The sequence below is a fragment of the Nyctereutes procyonoides genome, unplaced genomic scaffold, assembly GCF_905146905.1.
Source record: "Nyctereutes procyonoides isolate TBG_1078 unplaced genomic scaffold, NYPRO_anot_genome, whole genome shotgun sequence".
Taxonomy (NCBI): Eukaryota; Metazoa; Chordata; class Mammalia; order Carnivora; family Canidae; genus Nyctereutes; species Nyctereutes procyonoides.
In genome coordinates, this window is record NW_026575030.1 from 30993796 (window position 1) to 31021740 (window position 27945).

General features: G+C 43.1%; 1 protein-coding gene across 1 annotated transcript in view; it reads left to right on the forward strand.

The window, feature by feature from the left end:
- Positions 1-27945, forward strand: part of ZBTB20 (zinc finger and BTB domain containing 20) — a 232364-nt gene that overhangs the window by 147083 nt on the left and 57336 nt on the right. Inside the window, 3 exon segments of the mRNA XM_055315851.1 lie at positions 16013-16113; positions 24262-24425; positions 24796-24983. Coding sequence (XP_055171826.1) covers positions 24415-24425; positions 24796-24983 — 199 coding nt within the window. The 5' untranslated portion in view covers positions 16013-16113; positions 24262-24414.

Below are 27945 nucleotides of genomic sequence, written 5' to 3' on the forward strand. Positions count from 1 at the left end.
TGAGGTTGCCAAACATCATACAAATATATATGTTTGTATATATAGATATAAAAATATACACATAAATAAAATCATATACATATATAACAGCATCCAGCATTTCTGAGCTTCATTCTATCTCTTACTATCAGAATATATCATGGCCCATCACTTCAGCCCCGCCAGGCACCATCAGAGTTTATCATAATTCACGGTGTGGCCATCAGACCCAGGGCGCTTGGGGGCAGATGAAATCCAGATTCTACACATATACCTCTGTCTGCCCATCTTCACGGTGCCCCGTATTCTCTCTGTTAAAAGCTTGACATTTTAGCTTCATCATTAGTACAATCAAACCCTATGACACTATATGTTGCTATATGCAATGTCTCAGCTCCTTTTAAGAAAGAGTATTTCTCTTCCTTTATTAAAAAAAAATTTTAAAAAAAGAAAAGCAAAAGAAGGGTCAGGCCATTCGAAAACAATCCCTTCTGTACAAGGCTACAACTTTCCTTTATAAGGCCACAACTTTTATTTACAAAGCTACAGCTCTTCTCTTACATCCCACAGCTTCTATATTGGGCTTGTTCTTAAAGCCCTTTTTCCTTTTATGAGGACTCTGCAAGTCTTCATAGTCTTTTTTTCTCTGGTGTTCCTCGAGCACTTCCTAGATAGGTGATCCCAGTAACTCCCCTTGTCACATAGGCTAGTTATCACTTGCCAGCCATGAAAATTATCCCTGGGTGCCAAGTTGGATCAGCCTGTTGCTTCTTGGAAAAGGGGTGTGAGCTAGGTGGGTCTCGAAAGACAGGAGGAATCATGGGCAAGAAAGGGAGTCACACAGAGGGCATCCTAGGTGTCAGGAATTAAACCAGCAAAGGAACCAGGAGAGAGATGGAAAGGAGTGAGTCATGAGTAACTTGCAGCACCTAGTCAGGATATGATATAAGCTCCAGGTACTGGGTTTTCTGTGTGGCTCCTTTGTCTACGTAAAACTAGCTCAGCATGCTCTGGGCCTCCTTGGCATCCAGGAGGCAGTGGCCTGAGGAATATTGGGAGATGTAGCCATGTCTGTACACAGACTATAAACCCAATATGTAGCATTCTCTTTGAAAATGGAAAACAGTAACAACAGATGAGACTATCATTGATGTAACATTTTATTTGGTCTTTTCTAAGATACAGGAGTATTTTAAAAAGCTTTTCTTTTTCCTTGAGTGTTACAGTGTTTTCTTACATTGCTTAAACTGAAGTAAATTATTCAAACAGAGCTGTTTTGTTTTATTTGTTTGTTTTTGTTTTTGCAGCTCTATGCTTACCAGAGATTTCAACGAGTTGAAAGAGAAAAAATAGCCAGGACATAAATATAGAAATAACCCAATCAGATAAGCTTGCATGAACATGAGTGAGGGCCTGGGATGAGGATGAGAAAGAGCCTTCCTCAGAGCTAGGATGATCATATTCTTATTCAGTTTGTCAATCTGATTGAGAGGAGACACCAACATAGAAAAGGAGAACTATTTGCCTATTATTTTCCTACATATACAAGGAAAAAAATGACTTATTTACTGTGTGACATCTAGAACCCAGAAACCTAGACCTAAATCAAACCACATAGACACAGATCAAAATAAGGGGAAGAGGGAATTACTCTGTCATCTTTCCTTACTTTAAAATCAGCAGGGATCCCTGGGTGGCGCAGCGGTTTGGCGCCTGCCTTTGGCCCAGGGCGCGATCCTGGAGACCCGGGATCGAATCCCACGTCAGGCTCCCGATGCATGGAGCCTGCTTCTCCCTCTGCCTGTGTCTCTGACTCTCTCTCTCTCTCCCTGTGTGACTATCATAAATAAAAAAAATTAAAATAAAAAAATCTTAAAAATCAGCAAATGTTAAACTAGAAAGAAACTTCTAATCCAGCACTCCCATTTTACGGATGAGGAAGGTGAGGTGAGGCTCAAGAGATGTTTCACTACTCGTAAGATCGTGCAGAGTGGACAAACATGCCTGGGGACCCAGGTCCTCTAATTTATAGTCAGATGTCTTCCAGCAGAACCACTCTGCCATTTCTTCAGTTTCCCTGAAATGGGTTTAGAGAACTCTAACTTTGCCTTATCCCACCAATGTTGCTTCATGTCTCTTAATTGTCAACAAGCATCTCCAGTAATTGCTCTGGACTGAAGTTTAGTTTACAATAATAAATTGTTGGATTCTTATAAAGGATTCTAAAAATTATAATGCGTTCTCAGAAGTATTCTGAGTATGCTCCAAATAGGGAGAAGCTTACTAGATAACTATATATGCCTCTTTTTCATAAGAATCTTAGTATTCTTGTAAAAATGGCATGATCCTATGATTAGATTTTTAAAGTTTCTGGAGTTCCAGACATTTCTTGGAATACATGAAGCAGACCAGATCTGCTCATTTACCCCCTCCGAATTGTCCCTGAGATGTTCTTAAACTGCTGTCCCTTGATACATCATTCCCACTGCCATCAGTATCACCAGCGCCTACCATCGTCAGCGTAGCCAGCCACTGCACACTGATTGCCTATCAGGTTAAAAAAAAAAAAAAGCTGCACTTGGTTTTACTGATATTTGGTTCAGTGTTAGAGGAGAAAGAACATGGTGAGAGCCTGGCATAGCCCAGCTCCCTTCTGTGACCAAAGAGTACATCACTGACAATAGGCATTCTATAAATGCTTAATGAAAGGGGGGAAGGAGCATCCATTTCTCTTTTGAAAAAAAAAAAACCCTCTAGATTATTTGAAGATGTGAACTCTAAGCTTCTGATACAATGTCATGTGTTTTATTGCACACATATGGTTATTATGATCTAGTTGTCAGCAACATCCAGAAATACTCTTATTATTGCAATGCAAATAATAAAATAACCCACTTGTACATTTTAAATGCGTCTGGCCCACCAAGTCCTTGCTCAGGTGCCAAACACACTACTGTGAAGGAACTGGCTGACGTAGTGCCCTGAAATTTCAGGTAAATATAATCACCTAATGAACATATAGGAGAGGCTAGTGTGTGAGGCCAAGAGGAAGAGAAGAGGCAACGGCCCCCCTGCTCTTCCAGAAGCAGGAATCATTCAGCAATATATTCACAGTAGTTAGAAGGGAAAAGCTTTTACAAAGAAAACAGTGATGTCTCGTGGCTGTTTTTATTAAAACATCTAGTCGACCATTGTACCAACTCTAAGATCAATTTACTTCAGTAAACTGTGAATGAAATAAGCAGAAGATTCTAGCCCCATCAGCCACATCCCACCACTGTGGTCCTTGTTGTTATGTGGGGTGAAGTAGTGGTGACGATCCCTCCTGTTCTGCATTTGTATATTTGTGAGAAAAACCTAGAACTCATTTCCTCCAGAAACCACATCCATATGGCACATAGCAAAGACCATCAGAGAACAGCAGTGGAGGTTTTGTTTTGTGCTCCAACCAGGTTTGCAAGTGGGGATAAGGAAACATTAGTGATTTTCCTCCCTCTTCCTCTCTCTTTTCTTCTTTTTTTATTCTTTCTCTTCTTTCTTCTATATAAAACTCTTTTCCTTATGGATTTAGAAAGTGTTCTAAAAGGAAAATCGGCAAAGTCCTATTTTGAGGGAACACACACCATTTTGACATATAATTATATCCATATGCCTTTTTTATATCACTACACAACTGTCAAGTGGCAGATGAGACCGGGTGCTGGTCTTCAAAGTGGGAGTCTCCAAGGACATTCTTTGGTTTGAACTAGCCTAGTTCACCGTTTCATGTTATCCAACAACCAAAACAGAGAAGAAAGTTTTCCTTCTGTAGTCCTGGCCCAAATGAGTGGCAGGGTGTAGCCTCCATCTGCAATTTTCCATAAAGTCCTCCCCGGGTCCAATTTACATGATATCTAGAGTTCTGGGGCTCCGGGGAATGCATGCTCAAAAAATAATGCCTGCGGTGATTGTTCTCAGATTGACCAGGATGAGGTAGTGAGCAACTGAAGCCATGCATGTGGCAAATTTATATATATTATTTTTCCCTCATACACTTTTTAACTTGCTGTCTGGAGCCTAATTTTTTTTTCCTCCCTCACATGGGTGGTTTAAAGGAAAACTCACCTTTATGATTTTCCAGCCATTTTTTTTTCCAGCCTGTCCTATTATTTGCTTTTTGGTAATCACCTGAACGGGTGGCTGAGTGGGGCTCATGTATGAAAAGACCTCCTCGTGTTGTACAAGGCAGAGATTATGCTCTTCAGATGCAAGGTTCTCTCTCCCAAAGTGAGCAGCTCAGGTTACAATGCCCGACACTGTATCACCTGCATAGTGGGCCACAGCAGCCGTGTTTTCAGTTGCTTTTCACTGTCTGGAATTTTATGCAGTGACTGTAGCCAAGAACCTTTTGGAATATCTCTCTCTGGTCAAGCCAAAAGGATAGGAGAAAAAGTCCTTTGAAAATTAAACCTATCTGGTGCTAGCTAGTAGCCAATCCAGTGAAACTTCTAACCCAGCTCCTACCCTTTATACCCTGCTTTCATCTTTGGGGTTTGGGGTTTTTATACAGTCGTAGAGTGGTAGAGAAGGTGGCTGCCTGGTGTGTTTAGGGTTCCTTGCTATTTCAAATTCTTTGAAGAACGCTTGTTTCCTTCAGTTTATTAAACTAGCTCATAAACACACCCATCATCAAGCTTCATGATGCATGATTACTCGATATATTTTAAAATATTTAAAAAAATCAATTGTGCTGTCCCCTTTCTCCCTCTGCCTCCTCCTTGTCTGTCTCACTCTACTGTGAGGCACTGGGAGTAGAGTGTGTGTGTGTGTGTGGTGTGTGTGTGTGTGTGTGTGTGTGTGTCTGGGAGGAAGACAGACTCCCTACCTGTAAATGGCTTGCTATTATTAGACGTTCAGTTACCAGGGGTTATGTAAGACAATTGAAGCTCTGTTTTTTAACAGAGACATGATTCATGCTGCTTGTAGTAACAGTAACCACCTCCAAACGAGACAGAAACCAGACGCAGACAAAGGCTGGAGAAATCAATGCGGACTCGGTGCAGCCATTCTGCTGATACCCTCTGCCTTTCAATCAGAGCAGCACTTAGGTTATCAGGAGAGGAGGCTCCTGCTCATTCTGGGTCTTTTCTGTCTCCTGGGGCTGCCGGGTAAAATCATGTGGGCTGGCGAGGCGTGTGAGAGAAAACCAGGCCTTGGGAGCAGTGCAGTCTGACCTTCCTCCCCAGCTCCCTGGACGGACTGTCCCCGGGGTCTCCCCAGTGTTTCAGATACACTTAAGGAACAGGGATTGTCACCTGCCCTGTGGCTCAGGATCCTCTGGAGCTCCTGCTCAGAAAGGTTTGGAACTGGGAGGTTTGGCTCACCCACTCAAGGAACTTTGCTCGACTGAGGCTCTGCGGCAGGCCAACAGAGTGGGATTTGACTGATTTATTACCGTTTCTCCCAAAACCTGAATGGAAATGGACTGCTCTGTCAACTCCCACACACACAGGGGACCCATTGCTAATTCTTCCAGTATTCATTCTTCGAGACTACAGTGATTCAGTACTTCGCAGAATGCAAAGTCCTTGCACATGTTCAGCTGACTTGAGCCTCACAACTTCATATAAGATAGGCCAAGCACACATGTTTAATCAATACTATTTTACAGGTGAGAGGTTTTATGGCTGGAAGGTAATTATGCTATTCATTGATTCCTTGCTCTTGATTTTATAAGGTTCAGGAAAGTTGACTTGACCATCGTCACAACAGCTAGTTCTTATCAGATCCAGAAGATGAGGCAGGGCTTCTGATTCTCCACCTAGTTCTCTGCTACTCAGACTTGCTACAGAGCTCTTTGGCAGCCGTGGTATTTTCAGAAAAAAAGGGGGGTGGTGGTGAGGTTTCCTCTAAAAACCTTGGTTTTAGACTAAGCTGTACTCTTCATTATCTGGGCAACCCAGAACGTAAAAGTAAACACCTATTTTTACCACAAAAAGAAGAGACTAAGATATTTTACCACAGAAATGGCCCATGGCTCTCAGAAAGCAGTAGCCTTGACCCAGTGGCCTCTCACACATCTAAAAGGCAGGCCACCGTTCATTTTCACTCTCAAATGTGTAAATTGTCCAAAAAGGCAACTCTAAACAGGAGCATGACAGAAAATATCAAAGCCATTTAGCTTCACTAACCCAAAATCTCTCCTAATAAAAATTCCACTTTTAAAAATATTTCTTCATTGACTACTACTAATAATAAATATTGTAATACACTCTTAGGAATTTTAACTAAGGACCAACACAGAGTTTTCTTTTACAGAATTTTTACCATTATCCTACTATTTTTCACACATTACATAATACAGCCTATACCTATTTTAGAGTAAACATAAGTAAACATTCTCATTTATAAATAGTTTTTAACTAAATCTTTTGTTTGTATAACACTTTTTATCCAGGAAGGTAGCAAAATACTTCACAGACTGTACTTTAATTAAATACATTTTCTCTTTTGCTAAAACATGAAAATCATTTGTTGCTGCAGTTTGAAGAAAGGAAGCTATACTGACTTCTCTCACGTAATAAAACTCCCTGACTAGGTATCAAGGTATTAAATTTCTAGTCCTAGACTCACTATGAACTCTTGACCAGGGAACCTGTTCAGACCCAACTTCAGATAACATCTAATCTGAAAAACTCAAAGCCCTTTAATATCTGGTTATTGCGCACTTGCCTGAGACGTATAGCGGCTGTATGCTCTTATGTCCTGTGGCAATAAGAAGTTTATGGGAAAGAGGGAATTCATCATTTGGGGGCTGCATGTTGTGCTGCTGGTAGCCAAGCCGCCTCGACCTCTCCAGTGTAATATGTCTCCACACGGATCCAAAGAGAGAGTTGGAATATGAGTGGAAGGAAGAGCACATGTAGTCCTCTGACATTCGGCAGGTGGCTGCCTGGTCTATTCTGTATACCAGGCACATTGTGAGCAGTGGGTCCTTGCACAATACTGCCCCTGACTTCCCTGCATAGGGGAACAACCTTTTCTTCTTCATTAGGTTACCATGATTTAATGACCATGAATGGTAATCTCATCATTGGTAGAGAGGCATTCCAGAGATACCTTTCATGGGTCCTTTGAAGCTCCTAGGTGATTTTACCCTTCTCCCCATTTGGTGTCAACTAATGCAAATTCCTGTTTTCACCTAAAGACAGAGCTGCCTTTGCTCATCTCCATCTAGTCTTCATCTCCTCAAAGTATGTGTGTTATCATTTGAAGAGGTGATGATAGTGAGGGTAGGTGGTATTTCTTCCCAACAAGGTGATAGTACATTTCACCTGGGTCTGTAGCATAATAAACTATCCCAATAGCTACAGAAATCACATTCTGTTCACCCATGTCCCAAATGTCCTCTGTCTATCTACGGTAACCTTTACTATGGTTAGAGACCCATAGCATGCACAGAGGACTGCATAGTGTGCTGGAGTTTCTGTAACGTGTAAAACAAGATCCACGCCCTACAGAATCGACATTCTCCCCAAAAATATAGAAAATAGGTGTTAGACAATAGCCATTTATTTTAGTGCTCACTGAGTGGCAGAGCTCTATATGGGCAGAGACCGTTTTCACAAGGAAAGGTTTCATAAGGAATACATCGTTTCGTGTGGGTCTTGAAGAAGGGGAAAGGCCTAGCTGAGGCAAAGGAGATAAAGGCACTTTAAACAGCCAAAATACTATGTTCAGGGTCTCAGAAATACAAATGTGCTCAGTCTTTCCGACACCCTGTAAGTCAACTGGGTTAGACCAAATGGAGTATTGACAGAAAGGAAATCTGAGAGGGCCTGTTTGATATAGATTCAGTGAACTTACATACCCAGGCTAAAATATTTGGAACCAGGGAAATCCATTAAAACATCTTTGTCTAAGTATATTCTGAGGTCGATAAGTGTTCCATTGAAAAGGGCGGGGGATGGTCTGTAATCTAATAAGTTTGGGCAGTGCTGGGGTCTTCAGCACCTTTAATGTCTTTATGTGCCTTATAAGTTTGCAAGAGAAACATATTGCATGCAGTGTTTCCCATATTTCTTTAAACAAGGAACTTTCTTTGAGGTGCATCTTGAAGTTCTAGTGTTCTATAAAACCCATCTTGAGATATGCCACCTGGAAATATTCTGAAGGGCAGGAGTTGAAAGTGGGACAAAACACTATATTGTGATGATTAATCTGGTACTATTATAAATGGACATGTCATCGGCTACAGAGAACAAGATATGATTGACAGAACCAAAGGGAAGAAGAAAGATCAGAAGTTAAGAGGATAGGAAGAGAATGTGGAAAGAGGTGTAGGTATATCCTGAGGAAACAAAATGATGAAAACTCAGAGATACTTGACATGAGAGCCAGTAAGCTTACCACACTGGATGGTCTAGATTGTCTTACAAATGTAGGAGGCAAGGTCATCAACTGAAGAAGAAAATGGAGAATAAGCTTGATAAAGTAGGACGTGCTAATAAGAAAAACTATTGGAGGCTTGTATTAAGAAGCAACCCTGAGCAGGAGTGAAGGTCCAGATGATATGCATGTGTCAGGTTTTGTTCTGAGAGTGGAGAGAATGACAAGTGGTATGGATTCAGGGTTGCAGAACATGAGAAAAAAGACCCTGTATACAGAAGGTCAGGGAGCAAGGAAATCTGGAGCGTTCTTGAGAACAGTGTTGAAATGGTTGATCCTGGAGTAAAGTCAGACTGGACAAAGACATCCAGTGAAGCCAGCAGGAGCCGACTAGTAGGCCAGGAGCAAAGAGGAGATTCCTTGGGCTTTGAGGAAGTGGAGTTCTCCAGCTGGGGTTGGAACACTTAATGTCAAATGTGAAACCTGGAAAGAGTCCATTGGAATGAAGATGAGGGCTGGAGAGGATGGTGCTAAAGATCTATGGAAACAATGGTAATGAGTTTTGGATTGAAGCATCTATCAAAGTAGAGGGAGGGAACATAAATCAAATGTGGAAGGTTTTGAATAAAGGTTAAAACAGGTACAAGAAGGCAGCAGAGGACTATGATGGAGTGTTGAGTACAAACCCCTGGCGAGGAGCTAAATGAACAGGGGTGGGATGCAGGCAGGAGAGCACAAGCTAGGTGTAGATTAAGATGTAGAGCACTGTGGCTAAAACCTGGCCTTAAAGCCCTGCTTTGCTACCCTCTGGCTCTATGACTATGGTAAATATTCTTATTTTTCCTAAAATGTCAGTTTCTTCATCTGTAAAATCAGAATATAATTCCTACCCCTAAGGAATGATTATAAGAAATAAAGTTAAGCAGGGGCACCTAGGTGGCTCAGTCAATTAAGTGTCTGCCTTCAGCTCAGGTCATGATCCCAGGGTCCTGGGATCAAGCCCTGCATCGGACTCCCTGCTTGGTGGGGAGTCTGCTTCTCCCTCTCTTCTCTGCTTGAGCTGTCTCTCACTATCTCTGTCGCTATCTCTCTCTCTCTCTCTCTCAAATAAATAAATAAATAAATAAATAAATAAATAAATAAAATCGAGGGACACCTGTGTGGGTCAGTGGTTGAGTGTCTGCCTTTGGCTCAGGGCATGATCCTAGGGCTCCGGGATCGAGTCCCGCATCAGGCTTCCCGCAGGGAGCCTGCTTATCCCTCTGCCTGTGTCTCTGCCTCTCTCTCTGTGTCTCTCATGAATAAATAAATAAAATCTTTATAAATAAATAACTAAATCTTTTTTAAAAAAAAGGAAAAGAAAGCTAAACAATGTATGGAAAGTGCCCAACATAAACACCTGCCACCCAGTCAGCATTCAGTTAATGGTACGGTAGAGATGATGGAAGCAGGAAAAGGGGAGTGATGTTCACTTGGAGACGGTGGCAGTGTGTGTTCTTCAGGATAATGTCACTTTGATGTTTCTCAGTACCTGTTTCTCCATTTAGCCACAAACCATAACGACTAGTCCAGAACACGTACTCCGTGCAAGAAGCAAGGTATAGATAACTCTGATATTACACAAATAACACGCTGCACCATAAGTCGTGTCCTTGTTGGAATCCTCATTACATAGTTTAAAATGGCCTTCTAACCAGGACCTGTGGCAGGCTTGCTGATGGGGAAGATTCCAGTGCAAAGTGACTTAGAGAAGGAGTTCCCATCACCAGTTATCCATTAAAACCAGAAAAATTATTACTGCCTATATGTGTGTGTCTACATAGGGATATATGATATGTATATGAGTATTGAAATAGATATCTCTCACCTGATGCAGAGATCTCTTAGTTTAAAATTAAGAATCAACTGTACCTGATAGCTCGAAGTCTCCTGGGACATGCAAGTGTTATTAGCAGAGTTTGTGAATTGTCAAAGAGGAATCAAGAGGTCTCTATGGAGAAAATTAACATAGATTTAATGTGACAAACATCAGGACCTTCTATTGGCAAGGCCATCCCAGGGGTCTTCAAGCCATCAGACGTATTTCTTCTGGACATGGGTATTAACTAGTGGTTAATTAAAGAGCTAAAAAAAATTTTTTTTTAAAAAAGGAGCTAAAGTATTTTAAAGTAAAACATTTATTATAGCATTGGAAAGTGAAGATGGGGCTGATGACTTGTTTGTCTGGCCATGATGCCTTTGGTGCCTTATTAAACGGTTTTTCTTACCACTTTGCAGAGAGGTGGGGTTAGTAATGTGGACTTGGGAATTCATTTCAGGTAATTAGTTAAAAAGTTAAAAGTCAAATAGATTTCCTTACAGGTTTAATGGTTTAACAGGTTGATGAGCTACTTAATCTCCACATCTTTCTTCTCGAGGGACTACTGGAGTTTTAAGGACCCTTAAAAATAATAAAATCCACATTTTCTTACAGATGGAAAAGCTAAGCCACCTAGAGGTTAAATGACTCATCCAAGGTCATTGAGCTAGTTCTATAATTTCACTTTCTTCATCCTCTTATTCCCCTTAACTCTCCTTCCTTTTTTCTCTCACCAATATTTTGTGCCCTACTACCACCTCTCTGCCGACTATTTCTTAGATTTACCTTGCCTTTATAAAATTTCTAATGCCTCAAATTATGAGACGTGGGTCTTTGCCAATTAGTAAACCTCCACCACTAATTCATCACTACATTTGGGGCAAAGAAAGGAGGGAAGTGGAACAATTTTAAATTTACTGTGATCTTTGAGACAGCTTTATCTACACCTGGGAATTGCTGTTAGACAATTAAGGTTAGCAAAGCTCATTGAATCTCTCAGAGGAAAGGTGTTATTTGAATTATTACCAGATAATTATTGTTAAAAATAACAATAATGTAAAAAATAGGAATTTTACATGTTAGAGACATTATCATTTTAATTTCCAATGGGGGTACAGTAGAGCCCTGGGGGATCTAGGAACAATTTTTTTTTCATAATGTGCTCTATGCCAGAAACTCCTTGAATTCTATCTAATGCCTGATGACCTGACAAACTGGCCCAGAATCAGAAGCCAGTCGTGCCGTATGAGCTGTTAGCCAAGTTATTCAGCTTGAACTCCTCCTTCCAAAACAGTAGGAAGGCAAGTGTCAGACATGAGACCTGTGGTACCCAGACCAGTGTCATCAGTATCACTTGGGAGCTTTCTAGAAATGCAGAATCATAGACTCATTCCCAGACATGCTGACTCAGAAATCCTGCATGATTCATTTGTTCATTAGTCTGAGAAGACCGATAAAAGATCTTCTCGTCTTCAAATAGAAAGGAATTTAGGAAGGAGCTCCACTTACTGATAGTTGCTGAAAGAGCTCCTTCACGTGAGGTCTGTGCTCCTAGTTTTTTCAGTAGCTCTGAATCATCATGGAAATAGCATAAGCGTCTTTCTTATGCTGATGTCACAGTAGGAACTAGAAACATGTCGCTGTGATGTAACAGTTGTTGTAGAGTAAGGAAAACAACAACAAAAAACAAAAACAAAAACAAAAACAAAACAACTCCCTCCTCCCAGATTTAAAGTCAGAGCGATCTGGCTCAGATCTGACCTTGAATTCTGACCTCACTATCCACGGAATGGATACTTGAGCTCTCTTCGTCTCACTTTTCCTCATCTGTAAAATGGGCACACTAATACCTACAGCACAGCATTGCTGTGAGAGGATTCAAGAAGCATGTATTTGCATGTAAAAATATTCCCCATCCAGTCCCTAACAAAATGTAGCCATCTAACAAATGGTAGCTATTATTGTTACTATTATCTTTTTTGTAAGCTTTAGTCATGAAGGGGCCCCATCTGTCATTTTAGAATGATTTGGTGTAATTTCCAAAGAATGGGAAGAGCCATACTGAAATGAGACCTCCACAGAAAATTCCTTGAGGTGATGTGTGGCCGTGTGTTACATAACAGCTCTGCTCTCCAAGGGCTTCCAAGGCAGAGCTGCAGAGACGTCAACAATAAAACAGACTGGAATGGAAATGACCCACTGTCTCCTCTGCCTCTGGCACCATCAAGAACTCTGCCAGCTGGGTTCCAAGAGCAGATTCTTTATTACAGTGATGATGTAAGAGGCACAGAGAACAGCTGGATTTCCAGACTCCGGGAAGAATGTGTAGCCCCAGCAGCCTCTCAGAATTATCCTTTGACTTAAAAACTGTGTACATTGGATATGGAAGTCATTGCAAGAAAATAAATATGAAACCTCATGAAGTCATTCTCACCGAGTCTTTTTTAGAGCATCCCCACCCTTTAAGCAGTAAAACATGACACACTACGCAGTAGTTCTGATTAATAGGCCCCTAGGTGTGTGCTGAGGCGTGCAGGGAAGTGAGGAGAGGGGGAGAGGTGACCGTTTGCCAAAAAATGAAAGGAAGATTACAGCAGCAGGATGTGAGGCTGGGAAAGAGTTTAGATTCAAGGACAGAAAGATTATGTCTCCATTTAATTATAAAATGCACAGTTTAAGCCAAATGTTAGGCATATTTAAAATGCACGTTTATCTAATTACACAATGGATTCGTATGCTTCCAGGTGATTTTTCATTGCAATGTACTAGACATATCGGTCAGAGATATCCTTTATCGTTTTAACGTAGTTGCCGTGGGGAGAAAAGAGAAAGGAAGCTGTGTCTGGTGAAGTGTTGATAACCTGTCCAGCCATAAGATGGTTTAGTAAGAACTATAGAGAGCTCTTGAGCCCAGTTTGCCATTTATGTGGCTACTGGGGTGTTGCTATTGAATAGATGTCTCAATGCATAGCATGGCTCCCCCATATTGGCCAAAAAGGATCTGATTCATAGTACCGAGTTCTTCCTCTGGTGAGTAACACTAAGTTAAGTACTCACCTGGGAGAGGCAGATGAAGTCACGTAGTGCTGGAGGGCTAACATTTAAGAGCTGAGCTTTCCTGGCCAAGGAAACACCACGGTGATTCCCTGGCAAAGTCTGGTTTTCTCACCTAGGTAAATGCCGTTATCCCCACATGTTTTCTGGGGAGAGCTTTTCATCTTTGGGCGAGAAAGAATTCTGTTTGAGGATGAGGATAGAAAGGAGATTAAACAATGACACTTCTTCTATCGAGAGGGGAAAAGAAGGGAAGAAAGTTAGGGCAGACTTGGGAGCACTCATCTCTACCTTTCTCCAGGTAAATTGATGATACAGTGAAAGAAAAATCAGGGAAATTTAACCAAACCTATAAGATCAACCCCAGGCAAAAACTAGGTGGAAAAGACACGCTGACGTGAGTCGCATAATAGCAGGATTGCCAGTGGCCTCTGTTTCCACAAGGTCAAAATTTAACCAGAGAATTACTGGGGCATGTTTTCACCAAGAACTTCAGCTGAACCCACTGCTTTTGTAAAGCGTGAGAAATTCCTTCATCCTGGTTTTCACCCTGAGTTTATCACCCTGTGGTAGCATTTGCAATATTGTCATAATTGTTTCTGCTGACGGTGTTAGAAAGGTTCGCTTCCTTGTTCTTTAAATCCACCCTCATTTTTTAACATTATTTATCTACAAAAGGATATTTATTATTTCAGTGTACTGAAGTGAATAAGTGAAGCACATTTCTTTATATTTTGGGACCCAGTATATCCTTTCTTGCTGGCTGTGCACCCCACCCCTGAGCCCCTCATTCTCTCTGGTCTGGTCACTATTGATGGTCTACTGGGCCTGTTGGTGCTGAGCAAGCACTGGCAGATGTTTAAAGATCTGTGACCTTTTCTATCAGTGATAGCTGTTCAACCAGGAGCAAGGATGTGGCCTTGAGCAAGTCCGTTCCCTTAATCTCATCTGAAAAATGAGAGGCGATGAGCTTTCAGGTCTTTCCAATTCAGTCTCAGTTTCCATGACTCGAAGTAAGAATCTTGATTCCTTTTAACTTTGGCTCAGCAGACATCAGCTGAGCACAAATCTCCGTGCAAGGCACTGCATACTTTAGAGTACGCAAAGTAAAAATCGTCTCTGCTTCCTAGGAGCTTATAGAGGGGGAGCCAAGTTGCACAAATAATTACTAGAGTTCACAGAACATGCAAAGCGAGTCATGCAGAAAGTGCCTGAGGACTCAGCTAGGGCACTTTCCTTTGGGAAATGCTTCATAAGTGAGGTGGCATCTGATGGGAAAGAGTGGGACTTCACTTCCACTGCAAAAAATGGAAATTAGACTGAGGCTACATTGTGGGGGCCTTGAATGCCAAACTGAGAAGTTTGAATTTAATCCAGTGGGCAAAGAGCAAAGGAGTGATATATTTAGAATGGTATTCAAGAAAAATTAATGTGGTAGTGGTGTGAAGGATGGGCTAAAGGTAAAAAGAACCCGGAAGAAGTGAAGCCATTGAGAGGCTCTCAAGAAAGTCCTGGCATAGGTGACAGAGGGATAAACAGGTGTTGGGATAGAAAGTAGGTACTGATTTAGGAAGCACAGCCTCAGCACAAACCACATCTCTTGGCCATCGATTGACAATGAGAAGCAAAAGAGAAGGAGGACTTGAAGCTGACTCCTCCATTGTAGGACCAAGTAACTGGGTGGAGATGGTAGGAAATGGAACATGGCAGAAAATGGGAACATATTTTCAGGGAGAGACCATGAATTCTGTTTTAAAATTCTGAATTAGCAGTGCCTGTGCAGTATTTGATGGAGGTGTGAGCTTCTCAGAGTGAGAAGCCCTGTCTTATTCATCTTTTTCAGGTGCCTGATAGATGCTATGCAAACACTGAATGAATGAATGAATGAATGAATGAATGAACGAACAAGCAAATGAGTGAATGAACCAATAACCAGAGGTTATTAAGAATGTGGATCTGGAGCTCTGCAGACAAGCAGGAACTAAAGATAGCCATGTGGGTGTTCTCTATGGAGAAGTGATTGTTGAGGTCATGCAGGGTGGGTGTAGGCAAAGATGGAGAAGACAGTCTTGAGGGATATCTACATTTAGGGAACAGGAGGGAGAAGACAAGCCAGGAAAGGAGGCAGATGAGCTGAGGGGTAGAAGGAAAGTCAGGGTTATGCGGTGTCCTGGTGAGAAAGGAGGACAGTTTTGGGAATAATGTGGTCATCGGGGCTCAGTGTGGCCCAAAGGGCAAGGCCTGGGATATGGACCTCTGGGTGCGAGGCTGGAGACGATGGTCGGCCCGGGAGCCCCTAAGGCTGAGCGCCACGTGTGAGGACACAAGAGACAGTGGAGACCTTGAAGTGAGGGTCAGGGGCACAGCACGAGCTCAGAACATGGCCAGCTCAGCGGCGTTTTTAGAGCAGAAGAGAACTGGGCACTAAAGCAGGAGAGGCTACCGTGGAGCCAAGAACACCGGAACAGTCGTGACAAGGTGGAAGGACACCTCCCCCTTACACCCCAGCTTCCATCTCCCCACCACGAAATCAAGCCCGTGTGCACAGACAGGGTGCTGCCGAAGATCTCAGACCCGCCGGAGCCCGGGCCACATCCTCTCTTCTGCCCCCACCACCCCTGCTGGGTGCACTAGCCGGTGCAAAGGGGCAGGAGCAGACTCGCACCCAAGTCCCCAGGCTCTGTCTCCATGGACACGACTGGTCACCATCACCTGTCGTTTAACAGCCTTATCTTTCTTCCTTGTCTGCTCTAGATGCAGCCGCTCTCTGTTCCCTGCCCCAATGAACATCTGCACTAGGCCCAAGCCTTGGAGTGATTTACCTGAAGAGTGACACCATTTATTTGGAAACTACTGTGAGTACATTATGCCTCCAGTGAAAGGCTTCTTAGTTCACTTAATTTGATTTAAAAAAAAAAAATCCACCTCCCACAATTGTAAATGCAGGTGAAATTTCTGATGGCTTCATGTCTTGATCGCAGTGAGGTTGCAAGACCCAGTGCCGAGGTGCCCACAGTGGCCCTTAGCTGCCAGCCTGCGGTGCCCGCCCTGAGCAGCACATGCCCTTCTCACCAGATGACTGTGCGGGGCCGGATCCAGATGTTTTTTGCAGGGACTGGGGCTGTTCCACTTGGTCGTCTGCACTCTCCCCGGAATGGTGGCAACTCCCACCCGATCTCTTGGCCCCTTGTCACCTTCCGTGCCATTCTGTTGAATTGCACTGCTACTTGTCATTTCATGGCACCCTGGTCAAGGCCAGGAGCCGGCTTCCCTCATCGGCATCTCCCTGTCATCGGAGTTGCATCTCTGAGCCAGTGTTGTTGTTTCCTCGCCACTTTGTGGGGCCATGGCCCAGCCTGGGGACTCGGGGCTCCTTCAGCCACGTCTCTCGCCATTGCCCCCAGCTCAGCCCTGCCCTCCGGATGCATGGCTCTGTGCGTGAGGCTGTTCCCTCCATGCCAGGCATTTACATAGAAGTACAGCCCTTACAAGGCAAGGTGCAGAAACAAGTTGGGTTAGGAGGTATGATGCCTACAGGACGATACTTATGAAAGATTGATATCAAGTATTCATTAACCATTGCTAAAAGTAACAGATGAATATATGCTTTTTAAAATGAAAAAGCCAGAAATCTGAATTATTTAGAGGCTATGCATGCAAAATAACTTAATTATATATTTTAAGACAACACCTCATTCTAGTTGTAGTCTCAGGTTTTCCTATATATGGTATGAGGCAGGTGATGGGATGGGGTTTGACAGACATCTCTGTTACTGGAAAACACTAACCCTGGGAGAGTCTCATCCCTCTTAGGCTTTCAGGTAGGATTTTCACATTCAGATTTTCCCTGTCTTCAGTTATTTTGGCATAAATCACACCCAAAGGGACAAAGTCTGAGTTTCTGTTTTGCTTTGTTTTGCGTTGTTTTTCATCTTTAATGCTTTGAGTCACCAGGATTGTAATGAGTGGTAGTAGAGTGTGAGTGGCAGGCAGGCTTGCCTGGCCAGCACGGGGATGGGGACCACCAGAGTGATGTGCAGTACTACTGGGTCAGGGCGCTGGGGACTAAAGACGTGACGGAAAATAAAAACTAACTTCTCCATACCCATGCAAGAAACTTACTTGTATATTTTCATCCTCAAGTTGAAGTGCAAGGAGTGCCTTAGAAATTCCCACATCTGAATGGTGTTCTGGGGTTTTCTGCATTACGGGGTCATTGTACTGGAGTAAGTAGCACCACTGGGCTAGGGTGTAGCCTGGGTTCCCAGTTTCTTTTGTTTTTAAGATTTTATTTATTTATTCATGAGAGACACAAAGAGGCAGGCAGAGACATAAGCAGAGGGAGAATCAGGCTCCATACAGGAAGCCTGATGTGGGACTTGATCCTGGGACCGTGGAATCACGCCCCAAGTGGAAGGCAGGTGCTCAACCGCTGAGCCACCCAGGCATCCCGGTTCCCAGGTTCTGTATCCTTTGGTAAAGGGAAGAGACTTTACCACTCCTACCTTCCTGCAGAAAACTCAAATCCAGACCCAGAAATTACAACCTAGAGTTTCCTGAAAATCATGGGGAGACCTACCAGGGAGCCTCCGTTTCTGCCCTAGGAAGCATTTTACCTGTGTACAACACCACGTCCTACCTGTGCAACAGGTCCTACCAGAGACAGACTGGGCTCTCAATTTTGCAGACTCTGCTTTTCAGAAACTCAGCTCTTTCATATAGAAAGAAGAAACAAGAGTAAAGCTTACATACTGGCTAGGTACAAAAGCAATAAGGTGAATAAAGCACAAAAATGTGGACTAACCACAAAATTCCTGAGGATTGACCGTGTCCTGGGCCAGGTGTCAAGACTTGGGGGTGGGCAGGGAGGGGACAAGTGTTAGATTTTAAAAACCTACTCACTCCCACACCACTTGCACAACTACGCTAAACAGCTGCCTACTTACTTGGACTGTTGTGATCGTTAAATGAGATAATATGTGTATAATGTCTGGCACAGCAGAAGTGAATATATTTACTTGACCAACTGAAATTCACTGGGCAGTTTGCTATGTGCTGGACACTGTTATGGAAACTAGGGATGTGGCAGCAAAGAAAACACACAAATAGGGCAGCCTTAGTGGCACAGTGGTTTAGTGCCACCTGCAGCCCAGGGTGTGATCCTGGAGGCCGGGGTTCGAGTCTCACATCAGGCTCCCTGCATGGAGCCTGCTTCTCCCTCTGCCTGTGTCTCTGCCTCCCTCTGTCTCTTTCTGTGTCTCTCATGAATAAATAAATAAAATCTTTAAAAAAAAGAAAAGAAAACACACAAATATCCCGGCTCTCATGGAGCCCACATGCAGTCTTCATCCCCCACAAAGGGCAAATAGACCAGATAGGTTCATGGACCCTGAGAGAACTGACTTAATTTTCTTTTGCTGTGTCTTTCTTTCCAGAAAGTAAGATCGAGAGGGAAGGGTAAAGGCAAGGGAGAAGAGTAAGAAGCGGCCCGCTGATTAGTCTCCCCTCTACACACACACAAAACCCCTGAGCCCTCCTCTGCCCTGGTATGTGGCCCAGGAGGCCGCCTTTCTGGACTGCACTCACCAGGCTCTCTTTCACTCTGGCTTCCCTTTGAATTTGGCCAAAAGGAACATCCGTGAAGGATGTGCGAGGAGGAGGAGAGTGAGGGCACGGTATTGATTCGTCCAGACCCCTTCTAACTGCAGTTCTGACTGGACTCAGAGAATGCCATGCCTTCCTTGCCCCTTGGATTTAACAGTTGAAAGCTGAGATTTAAAGTCCTCCCACCACCCCCACCCGCTGCTAGTGCTAGTGCTGGTGCTTCACCCTCCCTTGGGCACCCCTTTACCTCCTCTGCACCTTACTGTACAGTCCTTACATTCAACTCTCTCCAGCTAAAACCTGTGAGTGTGCCAGCTGTTTCTTGCCAGGATCCTGACTGATACAGCGAGGGAGAAATACACTGAAAAACACTATAAATCAGCCTTGCCAAGAAGGTAAACAAAAAAAAAAATGAGAGAATAAAATGTTTTAATTATGAAAACATCTTCAATTGGTCTGGGAACATTAGACCAAGTAGTAAAAGGATAAATTGTAAAAGGACGTAATAAGCGAAAGTGCCAAAGGTTGGCTTCGACAAACAGACCATGGTGCCCAGGCTCGATGGGCTTCTCCGGCCCAAGTGTAGCTTGCTCGATCCTCAAGTTCAAGAGGAGTTCTTGGTAGAGCAGCAGCAAAGGCAAACACGTGAACAGAAAGACGGTGTCGGGAGGTAATACAGTAAGATCAAAGTGTTGAAGAAGAGATGGCTTATCCTTACGTTCTTCCGCCTCTGCAACAATTACAGTCCATTTGCCCCTACTGAAGTCTTGACATTAGAAAAAGATTACTAAGACCAAGGAAGTGCCTCCTTAGAGCTGATGAGAACCATAGAACTGATGCCGTCTCATAGCTACCATCATTGAGCACTGACCATGGGCCATCATCACTCTGCCAATCGCTTGGCATGAATTATCTCATTTACTCCTCACATCAGCGCAAGGAGGTAGGTATTATTTCCCCATTATTTCCACCGAGGCCCAGAGAAGCACAGTGACCTGCCTAGGGCCCACAGCTACTTGATGGTAGAGCTGGCTTCAACTGGGGTGGTTTCTTACACCTCTGCTCTCTGCCCCCCCTCCCCAAACACTCTCCTGAGCCTTTTCAGTGTTTTGTTGGGAAAGAGAATAAAGAAATGGTTACCATTCAAAAAAAAAAAAATGGGGGGAGGGCATCATGGGGCTAAATTGTCATGATTCAATGACTGAGTAATTATTTATCAAAAGGAGGTTCTGACTAATTCTTTCCTATCCAACCAGGCTGATAAGTGGAAGGCATGTTAATGTGCAGGAGAGGGTGGGGGCCCAGTGAAGAGAGAAAATTGGGAGAGCGAGAAAGAAGAGAGCACTCTCCTCTCAACAGCCCCGGGAGCCTGATAAGAGCTCACACAGATAAAATATTTATTTTCCATATGTTGCAGAAGGCATTGCCATCACTGTGTATGTGCAATATGTGCAAAGAAGTGTGAAATATATACATCAAATGCCACCGATCTGGTTAATTTCCACGCATTTAACATGCCTAATACCTACCATCTCATCAATATGTTTCAATGCATATTTCTTTCCACATGCAATATGTCTAGTCAGGAAAGAGCCAACATCATCCACAACCTCACTCACTGCTACCTTTCAGCCCAAAACTTGTTGCCAGGACCAGCACAATGAGAGTTAAAAACCAGCCACCAGTCACCTTAAAACGCCTTTCCAGTTCCTGAAGCAGCCCTTTTTTTTTTCTCATAAGAGAAACGTTTCCAGTGGGGAGATGAAAATGTTTTTGTTCTCTGTGGACAATCGGGAGATATTCAGTAAGAATGTCAGAACTGACCGTTGAAAGGCAGGTGCCTGCAGCCACACTTTTTTTTTTTCTTTTTCTTTTCTTTTCTTTTTTTTTTTTTTTGAATGCAGGGCTCCACCAGTGTGGCGGGAGGAAGTGCACAATGATTGGTCTGTTCCTCTGTGGAAGTGTTGAGGGTACACCCAGTTTGGGTTTGCATATATTTACGAAACATCTGCCCTTCTCTTGTTCTTAAATCCTTCTCCCTCACCAGCCCCCTTTCCCCTTTCTCCCGGTTTCTTTCTTTGTTGTTGTTGTTGGCTTGTCTAACTTTTTCATTGGAGCTTTCATTTTCCGGTTGAGGGGCGACTTCATCAGAGTGTATAATTTTAACATTGAGGGAGGGAGGGAGGGAGGGAGGGAGGGAGGGAGGAGGGAGGGAGGAAAAAGGGAGGGAGAGAGACAGAGACAGAGACAGAGACAGAGAGAGACAGAATGAGAACTGAAAAGAAAGAAAGAGGCTGAGCGGCCAGAGCTTGGCAAACCAACCTTTGGCATGATGACCGAGAGGAAGGTTCTGGTCTGGTGGGGAGTGTGTCTCTCCGAGGCGCTGCCCCGAGTTGCCTGTGTGCTGCTGCCCTCTAAAGGCTCCAGGGAATAATGCATAGCCAGGGAGGCTTGGACAGGCTTGCCCTCAGATGTGCCATGTTTATGTGATTCTTTTTGCACAGCTAAGGAAGGTATTTTCAATTAATTACCGCAAGATTTGCTCTTTCCTCCTTAATAAAGTATGGACTGACTGCAAAAATGGAGCCAACATAGCAGCACCTGTGCATGTCTACACAGACTGCTGCTGCACTTCCGTGTTTTCGCATTTCTCAGCTCCAGAAAAAGGAGTCCTACCAAACTATTAGGGTGAGCGGGGGGGGGGGGGGGGGGGAATGAATTGCTTCTACGGACAGTGAGTGGCTCTCTGTTATCCGTGCAGGTGGAAAACACCCAGTGGTATCAGGATAAGCAAATGAGGGGGTGGGCCGAAAGGTTGAATTTTCAATATTTTCACTTGTAGAGGTGGCTTCCAATGCCTCTGTGCTGCAGGTGTTTTCTGTAGGTGATCCTTGAGACAACAAACAGAAGGGTGTGGTGTAAAATGTCAGGTGGGAAGCAGGATCAAATCCACGGAAGGAAGCAAGGGCATTTATATAAAAGACAGTACCATTTTTGCAGTGTTAAAAGAGTGAGGTTGGTTGTTTGGCCATGCACTCATGTTTGAAAGAGGGCTTTTTTCAGTTTCCTGAAAACAAAAATCCAAAACTAGCCTAGGCCTTGTCTATAGGCGTCAGAAATAAGTATTAAATTTTTTTTCTATTAAGTGATATCTATCAATAGAATTTCATCCTGATATTTAAATGGCTCCTGAGGACCAGCCCAGCTTTGTTGAGCAAAATGATCCTACTCTTATCAAATGCCCGTCCTGGATTCAAAGGAAAAGCAGCCAGTCAAGGTAGATTTCACCGCTGCATAAAGAGTAGGAAAACTTAATTGGGATTTACACTATGACTATTCTCAAAATATACCTTGATTTCAATTCTGCTTTATCCCATCAACAAACAAATATTGAATGACAGCTTTGTCTAAGCTACTCTGCTTAACAGTACGCTCTAGAGAGCAAACTCTGGAAGGAGAGCAACCAGGCTTGCGGCATTCCCTAACCTATGTTGGCCCACCATAGGTGCATGATATTTTAAGATGAATATGTGAAAAGATGAATGGTGGGAAGAAAGGAAAAAGGAAAGAAAGGACGAACATAGGGAATTAAAGAATAACTAAGATATTTCCCTCAGAGAATTTACAGTCTCACGGGATGGATAACCATGTAAATAACGATTATGAAAACAAAATTTAGTGAGTAAAAAAGAAGTAAAATTTTGGCGGAGGGGAATTTCAGAGAAAGGTGGGAGGGAGTTGAATTTCAAAGAAAGAGAGAGACCTTCTATCTGGTAGAGGTGAATCAAGATGGTTACAAGATGGAGACAACCTTTAATAAGTAAGGATAAATATGATTTCAACAGAGTTGTAAAACAGACAACGCAAGGGAACTAATTTGAACAAAGATGTAGAGCCAAGGATGTAAATGGCCCAAGATGCTCTGGGAATTTTCAAGAACTTTGAGAGTCCTGTATGGCCAACTAGACTCAGCTAGAGCATCTATAGAACTCATTTGGGGTGTTGGGGTCAGAGGGGTCTAAGAGGATAGAGAGCCAGTCAATAAACAACAGTCTAAATGAAAGTGTCAAGGGATAGCAGTGGAAATGGAAAGGAAACATGGACGTGAAAAAATAAGGAAACAGAATTGTCAGGACTTGATGAGTCGGCTTTAAGGCAGAGGAAGGCTCTGCTCACCTACAGTTTCAGCCGGTTTCAGCCAGTGATAGACAACAGTAATGGAAATGAGGAGGGACCTTAGAGGGGGCGCTGGCTTCCAAGGATAAAAAAAGGGTTAAGCTCTGGAGACTTTGATCTTGAATATTTTCTCAAACTGCACACCAGAAACCAGGGTCTTGGAGGTCCATGTAGATGCTGAAGACTTGGGGGTTGGTTCTACAGTCACCCATCCAACAAACAGTTGGTAAAGCATTGCAATTTTTGCTTCTCTTATATTGGCTTCCTCCATGCTGAAAAATATGTCTGAAAGCTTCTCCTCTCTCATCATCTTTACCATGCCATCTCTGCCTCCTGCCCTCTGAAAAAAGCAGATTTGATTTCGCAACCTGTTGGACCAGAAACACAGCATGCTAATCATAACACCATATTCTGCGAGGGCAGATTTAACTACCCCGTACCACAAATTTCGATACAAAATATTCTGCATGACGAGTCCACTGCCAGGCTTATAGAAACAAGAAAAACATGGAAACAGAGCTACTTACAACAAATTCTGTCATACACATAGTCTTCCACCAAAAAATAAAATAAAATAATTTCTCTGGTCACCATCCACATAATGATAGAAAAGAGGCACAGAGACAAGGAAATTGGAAGGCATGTTCCAATTCAGGATATGCCTAATAACCCAGTATGGCTGGGACCTAGAGTGCATGCAGTATTTCTGTGTTTATGGTAATTTTATTGTCCTGGGCGGGGGTGGTGGTGGTGGGGGGGAGATACCCACAATACCTGAGCTCTTTTGCTTCCTGTTCCTGACCCCAAGCAACAGTGGGCAATAATTGCTTTCTGGTTCCCTTCACCCATCTTTTCCTCACACCCCCAAACACACAGTCCGAGTCCCATACTCCAGGGTCATGTGCTAAATCAACAAAGGGCATTTTCAGCTTTGGATGAGTAAAGGGTTGGAATAGAGGATATCCATGTGTTACCGCTTTACCTGCTAGAAGCTAAGCTCATCTGTTTCACTTTTCATTTGCTACTTTCACAAAAATCTCCATCACTACCCTCTCATCTCTATGGCCTGCAAATTCAGACTGTGATTGGGAATTATGTGTTAATCTAAAGTGAAATCTAATAACAGCAAGAAACTTGAATGTTCCATGATGTGTTCCATGAATAGAAACTTCAAGCTGGAAGGAACCTTCAAGGCCTTCTAATCCAAGCCCTTTATTTTACAGATGAGGAAACTGAAGCCCAGAGAGGTGAAGTGAGGTGCCCAAGGCCACACAGCAAGTTAGAGGCACAGCTAGTACCATAGCTCAAGTCTCCTGACTCCCAGTCCAGTGCTCCTCCCATTACTCCACGGGTCCTGTCTCTAAGCTTCCTGACAAATGCTAGAACGGTAAACCTCCACTAGTATTTTTCCAGACCATGTTAAAACTCTTAAGGGGGAAAAAAGGATGCTTTCTTGGATAATGTCAGCCATACGTAGCTCAATCTGTCTAAAGTTCTGGGACAGGGTCTTTTTATGCAGCCAACAGAGTCCAAATGTGGTGCTGTTTGCTTGGCCCATATGCTTTCATGTGTTCCCAGTTAGGCCATTACTGGAGGGAAAAAAACAAGAATCAGCTTGTTTTAAAACAAGGGACATACTGGACTCCCTCCCATCCCCCCTCAGAAAAAAAAAATCAAGTTATCTTTAACAGATTCTAAAAATGCCTTTTCCCAAATATGCAGTCAGTTCCTTCAAAGGGCCCTTTGTTTATTTTCAGGAAGAAACCCAAGACAGCTGAAAACCAGAAGGCATCTGAGGAGAATGAGATTACTCAGCCGGGTGGATCCAGCGCCAAGCCGGGCCTTCCCTGCCTGAACTTTGAAGCTGTTTTGTCTCCAGACCCAGCCCTCATCCACTCAACACATTCACTGACAAACTCTCACGCTCACACCGGGTCATCTGATTGTGAGTACACCAGTAAGGTGATGGTGTCTTCGTGGCACTTGGAGCGTGCTTCTCCCCCGGGTTCTGGCTTTTTTGCGTTCCGAACAAGCCATTTCCGTTTGGTCTTCTAGAGTAGTCAATAGGAATTTGCCTCCATTTTGATTCAGCCAACTGTCTATATTTTCAAAGCTAGCGTGTATTTTAAAACCAAGTGTCCAGCCACTTGACCTCAAAAGGCTGATTGATTAGATGGACCACATTTTCTTTCATAACATTCACTCAAAAAAAAAAAAAAGTTAGGTTACTGTTTTCTAATTATTCCTTTGTCCCCTCGATCTGAATAACAGCACTTCCACCATGACTAAACTGAACCACCAAATATGGACCTCAAAAAGCCAGTTAGACACAGGAAACATCCATTTTGAAATTACATAATACAAGTCAGCTTTGCATTAGTTATTGGAGTCTCATTTGGCTTGGCTGAATTTCCGTCCTTCCAGTTTTTAATTTATTTTGAAGTGGTTAAAGGATAGCATAAATTTACAGAAGAAAAGAGAATGGCTTCCAAGAATTCAGAATCCACCCAGACTTCACGTAGCCAATAAGAATTCAGGTTAAAAATATTTTTTAATTAAAAAAACTGCCTACGGGCTAAATTTGGAAATGGGCAGCTTAATGAGATCGTCGCTATTGAAATCACTCCATTGCTGTTTATTTTTGCTGTCTTCTCACTAATCTGGGAGTCACTTCTTCAAATTCTATTTTAAGAAAGTTGATAAATCATGTTTAGGAGCTTTTCTCTTTTTGAAGTGTAACCCAATACTTCAAAGAGAAAGGAACATGTGTGTTGACAATGGAAAGGAATAGAATAATTTTGGGGCCCAATCAGAAAGAAAATTCCTTTTGGTCTTAAGATACCCAACAAGTATTCTGAAGTGATCTCCATAAAGGATGTCTAGTAACAGGCGAAGAGCTGGCATGTTCTTCTTTAGAAGGAGGAAGAGTAAGACCAAGACAGTTTGTTTTCAGAAAAGGGCTCCATTTATCCTGTCCATGAACACAAGCATTATTAATTAAGAAATGAGAATCTAAATTTCCTTTTGTTATTTTTCTGACAAAACAAATGGAAAACTCTGCAAAGTGGGCAAGAAATGGATGCTTCTGGGAGATTCCCTTCCCTACTTGCTTCGTCATAATTACTGTCTTGAGTAAAGGGACAAAACCCGGGGGTTGAGGTTGGGGTGAAAGGAGCTCGTCCTACATGGTGGCTGGGCTGAGACCCTGCCCCAGCTATTGCTACTAGAAAATTAAACGAGAAAGAATGAGATCCAAATCTCTAGAGCCCGTGTGATTTGTTCCAAGTTGCTGCTTCTCTGGAGAAACCTGGGGATCGGAAGCAAGGACTATGTTCTGTGGCCCATCGTAATAATAACATCCTTGGCCCTTCTTGCCTGGCAGTCTCCAGCCTAATAGTAATTACAGGAAGAATTGGAAAATAGCATGGCACGGTGCCCGTAGACATGTGCACACTATCCCTACCTACCAGGAAGGTAGCCCGTTCCTGTGGAGAAGGGCCTGGAGCTCCTGCATGCCGACCTTCATTGCCTGGCTCTCTGCCACACCTTATGGGGAAGATTACATAGAATGGCCTTAGCCCAGAAATCCCCTGTTGCAGCAAAATGAATGTTTTGCGGAATAGAGAAGGCACCCGGCTTCATTTATTGTACTTTACCATAAGCATCCTCCAGCCAGGTCTTGGCATTAGCATGGAATACGTGCAAGAAACTGTATGAGCATGACGCTGCCGTACAGCTCCTTGGTGACCCTGAGGGAGCCCGTAGATCTGAGCTCACAGTGAGGTGTCTGAACGTACTTGGAAGGAGAACAAATAGGGAGGAGTCACCTAATCTCCAGCTGCTTAGAACGTCATTCTGATTTTGCCATTAAGATGTGTAAGTCTTCTCCCTTCTGACCTGTTGTTTAAATCGATTAGACTTTTCTCCAAATATATTTGGATTGTAGTTTGTCCTGATTTGAGCCTACACTTAGAAGAAAATTGTTTTTAGGAAAGATTCACAGAAATCTGTCCATTTGGAGATTGCTTGAGAGAAGACAGGAAAGAGGTTTATTTTAAGCTGTTAAATTTTTTGGATGCTCTTCTTGCATTCAAGAAGGGGTTTTTTTTGTTTTTTTTTTTTCTTTCAAATGTCATTCGTACCATAGATTAATTTAAAAGCCTAATTTCTTTAAGGTAAAATATTCAGTTCCTATTTAGAACTAACAGATTTGGGGCATTTAAAAATAGTGCCCTTGACTTGTTAGTCTCTTTAACTTCAGAAACATTCCACCAGTGTGTGGTGTTCCAAGCTTTCACAAGTGCCTGAATTTTTATAGCACCTTTTTATTTGTTATGTGTTTAGCAAAATTATTCTTAGTCATGCTCTAATGCCCGTTTCCTGACAATCCTTATAATTCTTCCCAATTTACGGAGGAGAAGACTGAGAAAACTGACACTTCTGTAGATGAATGACTTGCTTGGCACTTAACTCCTTCAGACACCCAGGGATGTTTATGGAATTGCTCTCCCAGGGAGCAGCCTGCATGCTCTGTTCCAGGCCCATAAATGGCATCCTTGCAAATGTGCAGCTACTCATATTGGTGAGTGAGTTCTAAAACACAATGGGTCAGCATCCCCACAAAGGAAGAGCCAGCTCTGCCTCCGACCTGGGCAGGGTGGGTAAGATGTACTGCTGTCGCACCCGAAGGACCCAGGCCAATGTTGTAGACACGTCTGATCCCTAAAATTCTCAGTTGGCTATTTAACCTGCTGAGCCACTTCACATTTTACAGAAGATCCCAGTAATATTCAAAACAAGAAGGAATATGGCTGAGAAATGCTTCCCTTTGTGAGATGATGAGGTTAATAGTGCTACGGAATTGTGTGCTGCGAACAGCACACCCACTAAGTGACCTCTTGGCGACA